At 39.6% G+C, this 9,397-nt stretch overlaps 1 protein-coding gene across 2 annotated transcripts in view; it reads left to right on the top strand.

The window, feature by feature from the left end:
- LOC117500575 (mannosyl-oligosaccharide 1,2-alpha-mannosidase IA) overlaps positions 1–8,194 on the top strand; it is a 192,694-nt gene extending 184,500 nt beyond the window's left edge. For both annotated transcript variants that reach the window (XM_034153477.1, XM_034153478.1), the window contains exons 10-12: positions 3,033–3,205; positions 5,176–5,291; positions 6,745–8,194. In XM_034153477.1, coding sequence (XP_034009368.1) covers positions 3,033–3,205; positions 5,176–5,291; positions 6,745–6,886 — 431 coding nt within the window. In that variant the 3' untranslated portion in view covers positions 6,887–8,194. The remainder of the gene's footprint in view (positions 1–3,032; positions 3,206–5,175; positions 5,292–6,744) is intronic.
- Positions 8,195–9,397: the final 1,203 nt, after the last annotated feature.

The raw sequence follows: 9,397 nt of genomic DNA, 5'->3' as shown, positions 1-9,397 counted from the left end.
GAGAAGGAGAATTTTGTTATTGAATAACATTTGGAAATATTCCAGCCTGAAGCGTTATGGAAAAAACATCTTCTGACTAAACAGGATCTGAATGAGCAGTAAAATATATGAAAACATGTCATAGTTTATTTTTTAGTTATGCTTCCCGTCATCTGAAATTAAAATGTATAAGTATTTATTTGGTGTTCTTACTCGTTGGATCCTGCTAATTTTGTGTTTTAGACATCCAGGCTATTCTAATTTAAATGGTTATGCTTCATCACTGCATCACTATATCTGTCTTGTTAGGAGAGGTTAGGTGGCTTTACAGTGAAAGGAAAAGTGTTGTCGCGCCACATGTTAAATTAAATAGGCCGCGGGCATTTTAATTTTACCCTGACTCAAAATGAGAATCGTTCTCGGTGGCTTCACCTCGACAGAGAGACGACAGGCCGTAATAAGGAGCAGCGGAGAATTACAGTCCTCGATTATTCTCCAACGTCTCACAGCTGCAGGCAGCAAACATGGAGCTGTCTCTAAGTGTGTTACACACTGATAATCACATTCTGAGAAAGAATAAAAAGAGACAAGGTGAGAAAATGTAGATAAAGTATGGATGAGTAAACATACAGTCCACAGGTATTTACTGTTGCTGCGATATATAATCAGAAACAGGTTTATTACCAGGTAGGTGCGAGGAATTTGACTTGGTGTCGTGCTGCTTACATACAAGTAAAACAAAAATTAAAAACACAGATGGAGAACTAGAAAAATATTTAAAATAACAAAAAATATAGTAAAATATAACAGAATTTACATTTTTATTTAATCGTTATTTGGCAGGGACAATGCACAGTAATGAACACTTAAAACATTAAAATGTGTCGAGCGTAACAGTGCCAGATTTAGCTTTGAGCTCATTTCCATCCGTAGTCCCTCGTACATAGAAATGGAATGGAATAAAATACGGAATACAAATCGGCAGTAATAAAAAAAAATAAAACAGATATTGTTGTACTTTGTAAATGAGGGAGAAAAGACGATTTACCCAAAAGGAAAATGCAATCGAGGAAGAGTTTCCAGCAACAAGCATGGCCTCGTTTTCTTTCCGTTGAAACGACCATTATTTGATCTCGTCTCCTCCCTCATCTATCTCAGCTCTGACAATAATCTCCTCTGCTAATTTCAAGCTTCTTTTTTACCCCCTTTTCCGTTGGGTGGGCTATAATAAGGCTTTGTCGGTGAGATCATGTGACTCACCACATAACAGGTTCCTTGATACGCTTGAAATGCTTTTGATCTGCAGGCCCACGAGACTTCTCGGGCTCTCTCCTCCACCAGGTTTCTCTGCGCTCATTTAAAAAGGACCGATTGGTGCTTAGCAGCTCTCGGATTATCCGTCTGCACGTGTGTAAAGTGGCTGCTCTTTGGCTGTGTCTTAAACACAGATACCATACAGACTCTCCTGCTGCTGCTGCTCTGAAACCCCGCCAGCTTCACAGCAACACACTGATGCTGGAAAATGGAGATCTCATGGGAAGCAGAAGGAAGATGAAAAGGTTATTGGTTTAAGAGGGAAAAAAGTGGTTAGCTTTCTGCTATTGAGATGTGTGAGCTGTTAGAGTTAAACCTTTCTCACTTCGGGCTGTCACTTCTTATTTCTACCACTGTTCAAATATAGGAATGAAATACCTTTCTGATCTGAACTCATTAATGCTCAGCAGGGAATTCACAGGAAACAATAAGACTTGATTTTGTTGTCTGGAGGGATTTACTGCAGTGTGTTGAGGCAAAAGGAAACCGGTGGATAAGAAGATAGTTTGGCAACGTGTTTTCTATTCAGGTCCCAAAGCAGGAGTAACGAATCCTGAGACAAGACTTCTAAATTGAGTTTGACATCTTTAGAACTTGTGGAAAAATCGATTGTGTTGTCTGCGCCGGAGTTACAGAAGATCCTCTGCTGAATTAGCGTTAGCATTCCAATCACAAGCATCAACAGCACAGAGAATTATTTAGTGCAAAACAGGTGGAAAACAGGCCGTCAGGAGGAGGCAGGAAACAGCCAGAGGTGAAGAATCAGAAGGATGTGAGAACAGAGGAGCTGTGGAGGGACGCGGGGGAAGTGTGAGTTTGATGTTGGGTTTTCAAAACAAAAGTTCAAAGGTACCAAGTTGAGTTTTTGACCTCTACTAGCACTATGTACCCTCCTAAACTAAATATAGTTACTCACATATTTACTGCCGAGACGTTTTACACGTCCAAGGAATTTCTTTAATATAAACAAACACAGTTAACACAGCAAGATCATTGAAGTTGTTTAACAAGAGTAAATGTAGAAATACTATAAAGGCAAGGAAAATCAATAAGAATATGACAAATTACTGTAAAAAAATGTATATCTGAATTTCAAGTGCATTTGAAAGAGAGCATTGTGCAGAAATATGAAAAATATAAATGAGATATTCTGCATTTTTAGACACATTTGAAAGATTTCAATAATACATAGGATGTGCTTGACACAGGAAATGTATTTATGCAAATGAAAACAGGATCAGATCTGGAAAGCGTAAAACACTTTCTTTCTAAAACATGATCAAATTTACATATAACGCTAAATATTTATAACATATATTCAAAGTAATAAATTACATATCAGACTCATCTTGCCTGTCATATAACATCTTTCTCTTCAAGTGTTTTTCTGAGATGTTGCCATGCCGATGCTCCTGTCCCGACCTTGGCAGGGATTGATTCCTTTGTGTTGGATCATGAATAGAGTCCGTTTGCCATGCAGTCTTGAATTGTGTTAGAGATATAATGAAAGAAGGAGGAAGAGAGAGAAAGAAGCCAACAGACCATCTGGACACATCTGAATTGTCTAACCTGAAACATGGAAACTAACAATTGTAAAAAGGTCTCTGTGGACTGTGGTGATGGTCATTGAAAGGCAGAAAAGACAGAAATACTCCAGTGTGCTTCGATTTTTTTGCAGATCCGGTAGAGGTGCCGACTGCAGACATATCAATGTTTTTTTTCTTTTTTGTCTCCATCAGCCACCAAACTGGGCCCGGAGGCGTTCAGATTTGACAGCGGAGGAGAAGCCACGGCCACCAGACTGAACGACAGATACTACATCCTCCGCCCAGAGGTCATCGAGAGCTACATGTACATGTGGAGGCTGACCCACGACCCCAAGTACAGAGAGTGGGGCTGGGAGGCTGTTCAGGTGAGACACCCCAACACAGGGTACTTTAAATAACGCTGGTTTTGGGAGATGAGAAGTATTTATTGAAACTAGCCCTGTTGGCAAAGCTGAGATTAGTCAGAGGATATGATCGTCAGAACCTCGGTAAACCTTTTTGTGGAGCATGATGTAAACACCACATTTAGTTTCCTTGATTACCCTAATTCTTAGTCTTGTTTATCCTGTCTTGTACTGTACTGGCCCCATCATAACCAACCAAATGACGGTGTGACAGTAGATGTATGATTTAAGCATGAATTCAAAAGCTAAGTCACCACAAAAAACCCTTTCGGAACATTTTAAATCAAAGATGTGTTGAGCTTTTGTAACTGTAAATGTTAGCCGTAATGTAGTGATTGCATTGTTATTATCCTCCCATTTTATTATACACAATTACTTTTTTTTGGGGTCCTGTATCTGTCTTTTGATCAATATTTATACTATTCAGGGGCAGTTTTAGTCTAGATAGGTTTGCATTTTGTGAGACTACAGAAGACAATATTAAGAGTGGCAACAACTTGCTGCAACCGTCCAATCCATGATGCACTCTACATGACAGTTACATACATTTCCATAGGTCAATGTGAACAGAAACTGGCCCAAATAAACTGAAATATACACAATAAACAAACTTTAAGAAGCGTGCCAGCCTATCAAACTTTAATCCAACACTCTCTTAATTCAAAGTAATGTAATGTAGAGGCAGTTACTTCCTCCATTGCATGATAAAACCTGCTGTGTGGATTTCTAGTCCTTGTTTAAATGTAATATCCGTAAATAAATATCATCTTATATTCAGTCTAGTAAGGTTCAAATAATAATTGTGTGTCATGATTAAGTGGGAGATGCAGTAAATTATAATGTTACAACCTAAACCAAGTAGTAGCTTGGAGTCAGATTTTATAAATGTACCCACCTTCCATGTCAAGCCCCTTTAACACCCTCAATTACCCTCCGCCAGCCCCCCTGATATTGCGTGGCACTATACATTAGCGTGAGGATCAGGCGGCGGCAGTAGCAGTAGGTGAAGGTTGAGCACTATTATTAATGTGGCAATCGACAGGACATTAGCTATTAAAACTGCAGAGGGCTGCCATGAAAGATTCCACATTAATTTAGTGTGCAGAGAAGTGGAGGGATCACGCTGAAGACACTGACAGTCCTTTCATTAACGGGCACAAAGGTTGCGAGCGGTGCACAATGCGCCTGTTCGTGAACATCAAGCATTAACACGTCGGGGTCTTTGTTAATTAGCACATATAAGCCAGACCTTTGTAGCAGGTAGTAATGGGCTAATCCGCTTGGCTAGCTCAGCCACTCTCCATTAGCTCTTGTCAGATTAAGCATCGCTCAGGCTTTGACATGTTTCACCATCATTTACTTTTCCTTAAGGTGCACATAGACACACGTTATCTTACGACTAGAGGATTTGAGTTTTTATTTGTCAAAATATATCAGAGGAATATATTTGACTGAATATGTTTTCCTATCACAGTACAGTGGAGATAAATGTGAAAACTGATTAAGTGGGTGAATAAATGAATGCGGTAGTGTTGATTCAATTCAGCCATAACTTTGGAGATGCAAAATTTGGAAGAAATACCTAATTTAGCGATTATTTTGATGCATAATATAAAATATGTTAATGATTTTGGTTTTAAAGAGAATTTGCGTCAAACAAATATGTTGTATTAAGTCTGTAGAATAAAATGTGCAACCTTGAATGTCTCTGCACATCTGCATTTTAACACATATTGTGCCTGCGATTTGAATATTGCACCATTTTGCGATTACAATAAAATCAATTGAATGTGCATTTTCACATTTAAAGAAGCCTTATTATGCTTTTTGGGGTTTTCATATCATGTCACAGTAGAGGCACCATATATAGAAATATGAACCTGAATGTGAGCGTAATGTGTCCTCATAAACCCTGACCTCTCACCTCTCAGGCGCTGGAGCAGCACTGCAGGGTGGAGTCCGGCTTCTCGGGGATCCGTGACGTTTACACCCTGACAGCGAGCCACGACAACATGCAGCAGAGCTTCTTCCTCTCAGAAACACTCAAGTAAGTCCTGTTTCCTCAGCACATCACCCTGTGGCAGATGGCACTTTACAATCTGCATGTATAACCATCAAAGATATAGAAAGTAATAATAGGATCCAAAGCTGGAGCGTCATCTATTCTGCGAGTCAGACATCAGTGCACTGATTCCAATCACACTTTGAATGAGATCTTCTCCATTTCCCTTGTGAATGAAAATAAATCAGGGCCGACTGTTGGGTCACTTAGCAACACACAAATATTCAGGGTGCTACGTCAGCCAGTAGACGATAAACAGCTTTTTTTGGGTGCATATTCTGGTCAGCAGTCTCCAGAAAACTTTAAACACCAGACTGTGCCTCACCGTCCCTAATGCTCCCACTTTAGAGCGACTAATCTTGACAAAAAAATCTTTGCTCGTGAATAATTAAGCAATACTAGATTGAGCTGGCGAAGCTATCACCAGCTGGGGACAGGGGTCTTTATTTTGTGTCTCTATGTGTATTTGATTACTTTGTGGAATGAAATAAATAATACAAAATAAAGCAAATAAATGATGATGTATTAAAATAAAATAAGACAGTTTTATCCCCAGAAGTAACTTCACAAGCTACCCAGCAGCGTCATTTGTTTCCTATTTGTTATGTTGTCTCGTCTGAATTGTCCCCTTTAACACTGTACATTTCCTCTCTGTGGGACAACGAAAGGATTTCTGATTCTGATAGGGTTAAGCTACGGATACCATATGACTGATTTACTGAAGGATGCATTACTCTAAAAGGAAGAATTGGCACTCATTTGGAAATCTGAAGAATTGTACTCAAGGAGCCTAGATGTTATGTTTAGTTTATTTATTTATTTAATAGTTTATTTGGTAGGGACATTGCACATTAATGAACACTTAAAACAATAAATGTGCCGGATTTAGCTTTGAGCTACTTTCCATCCCTCACATAAAACATTTAAGAAAATGACATTTACAAACATAGAAAATCCAAATTCATGAAATACATGAAAAGTGCAAAAGAGCAAGAGCAGAATATACAAGTATTTATGACACGGCAATACAATTAGTTTAGTTTATCTGTTTATAGTGTCGTGGACAGTCCCCATGGATCAACTGTCACAAAATAACTGTAAATGGGGGATTATGGGGCAGCTTTAGCAAACATTGCTAATTTCCAGCTGTTGTCCCCGGCCAGATGATAATAGACCATAGACTGTATATATAAGTAATAGACACACTTCAAATCAACAGCGTTAGTTATAGAAAAAGGATGAAAGACAAGTAGATACAGGCGAAAGGATAAAAGAGAACAATAAAATGTAAACAACACACGTGTCACATATAGCACATCACATAACAGAAACGAGGGGCATCATCCATGATCACAACATGTAACACACACGCCATATGAGATGTAGTTCTCAGTGAACCATGTTGTTTATATGTAAATGATGTTATTCCTGTGCTCAGGTATCTGTACCTGCTGTTCTCTGATGACGACCTCCTCTCTCTGGAGGACTGGGTCTTCAACACAGAAGCCCACCCGCTGCCCATCATCCGCAGGAGCTGCCTGGAGGACCCGGCCCCACAGGACAAGACGGTCTCCGAATAGGACTGAACTCCAACCACCACAGAGACATTTGCACAGCTCATGTGCACACACACACAGTCACACAGATATGGCAAACACAGATTTCAATGCCGGTTCAGAGTCTTTTCAGGAGCGGGACTCTCAATTCCTTTCCAGTGAAGGATGTCGTCGTTTTTACGCTGTGATTGTATATCCTTTCGCCGGGGTTACTTCCTGCTGGCCCCTTCTTTTTTGTGGACAATCAAGACAAACATGACTTTCATGAAAAGAGCACCTTTTTCTTTCCTTCTTTCCTCTGTGAGGAAACCAGTATAACTTGCAGACCCAAATGTAATGGGAGGAGGGTTGAACTACGGGCCATATTGTCAGAAAGAGAGAGAAACGTATAGAAAACCTCTTTTAGTTTGGTGTTTTCTTAATTTTTAGTGATGAATGATTTCCTGTTTTTGTTCTCGTCGTTGCATTTTTTCCTTTGCGAGTACACTCTTTGACCAAAGGTTTCTTTGCATTTCTATTTCCCTCTTTTTCCAGTAATGTGTTTTTCGTGAGAGTCGACAGGAAGTTAAATTAACGAGGATTGAATTGTAATGAATATTGATTAATGTACAGACAAACATGAAATGTGATTCTCGGATCCACTTCCAAACTAATGTTGATGTCATGTTTCTTACTGAAACAAGCTTGAATGAATTTCTTAACAGTTCGGGGGTGTCAGGAAAGGGGCCGTGTCTTATGCATCCAGTGACCATTGTTTTTTTTAATGATGTTGGGTTGAGTTTCCACTGTGTGCTTGGGTTATTTTGTGAACAGGACAATGCTTTCTCAGTCCTCTCAGCCTTTCAAAGCAAAGTAACAAATGGAGTACTGTCAGTTCTGTAGCTGTAATACACAAAATCATGGAAGAAAAACACTTTCCCTGTCCGGATCCAAATGGGTTTTCCTGTTTCTGTTTGTTCTGCTTCACCCTGCCTTTACATGTGAATCCATACAGCTGGTTTCCATCACTGTTCTTTCATCACTGCTGCCCCCCCCCCCACAGTGTGGAGCGAATGTGCTGTACATACAGATGAAGTGAGTGACCCCAGTATGAGCTTTTCTTGATTTCATTATGTGGTTTTTTGTTTGTTTCTCTTAACTTCAGTGGTTATTTTTCTGGGTTCTCTTTTGATTTGCTTCCCTCAGGTGTTTCAGTAAAAAAAAAAAGGAAACTTACTTTAAGTCTAGTTATTGCTGATATTAATTATTGTTATTACTTATTCTTACTGTTTGATTTAACTTTCATTGTTGAATATTTTCAAATACTGATAAAAAGACCTTTTAAAACAATCACTGTTTGTTGTGTGTTTTTTTTCAATTAGCCTTAATTAATTATTCATATACAAAGTTTAAAGGGGCCCTATTGTGCTTTTTGGGAGTTTACCTTTCCTACAGTGTGTTATATAGCTGCATGTAAATGGTCTGCAAAGGCTAACATCTTAAAGTTCACACCAGAGGGAGTTTCTTACGCTTCATCATATTATCCATGATAGGCGGGACATTTCCAACCAATCACAACAGAGCCGGCCAGCTAACCAATCAGAGCCGACTGAGCTCTGGTTTCAGACAGAGGGTGAAAAGAGGTGCTGCAGCACAGGCAGTATGAGAAAAATAAAGACCTTTTTGAACAGCACAGAATACAAATATGAACCTGAAAATAAGAATGAGACGTCCTCCTTAAAAAGAAACAAGTCCTTCTTTCTATTTGATTTTTTTATAGAGTATCTTTCAAGGAAACATTCTGCAGTGACTAACAGAAAGGAAATCATTTGCTGCTTACGTTTGTTTCAGTATTTGCTTCCAGGAAGATCATTACAGATTTAATTGAAGGGGGACGTCTGAAGGTTGTGGAAATGACTAATGGGCTTCAGCCATTGCAGCACCTCTCTCCAGGTGTCAGGCCAACAAAGCAAGATGTAATACCTTTGCCCCCAAATGATTCAAATACCTGTCATCTGAATCCCTCATTTTGGTGCGATAGCTTGAAGTGATTTTTCATTTGCTTTCAATAGAATAAGCACGCATTATTGACAGGATTGACATTTAATAGTAATTTTAAAAAATGGTACTTAAATGTCATGGATCTAGTCACATTAATCTTACCTTCACCCTTAACAAAGGACCATTGCAAACGTGTGTAAGTTTAAATACTAAATGTTTTTCCAGCTGAGGCCTGCAGCACTAATGTGCCGACTATCCTCCGGTGTTACAATGAGAGGAAGGGCATGAGTAGAGGGCACAACACATGAGCTCGTCTGAAGACCTACATGCTGTAGGATCACTGTCCTCTTGAAAGCACCTGAGAGGGAGAGTGAAGGACAAACACTTCACATAATCCGCTCCCCTCGCGGTTTCTTTTGCCGCTCTCAGTCCCAGACAAGCCAAGCAGGGCGGCAGAAACATCGTGACAGGCTTTGGTCTGACTTTGCAAGACCTTTCGCTGATGTGTGGCGAAACCGTCACTATCTCTCCGCTGCAGTCGTCCTCCGACCGGGG

This window comes from Trematomus bernacchii, unplaced genomic scaffold, assembly GCF_902827165.1.
Source record: "Trematomus bernacchii unplaced genomic scaffold, fTreBer1.1, whole genome shotgun sequence".
NCBI classification, from domain to species: Eukaryota; Metazoa; Chordata; class Actinopteri; order Perciformes; family Nototheniidae; genus Trematomus; species Trematomus bernacchii.
The sequence above is the reverse complement of the archived record's forward strand: the minus strand, read 5'-3'. Positions and strand labels throughout refer to the sequence as shown.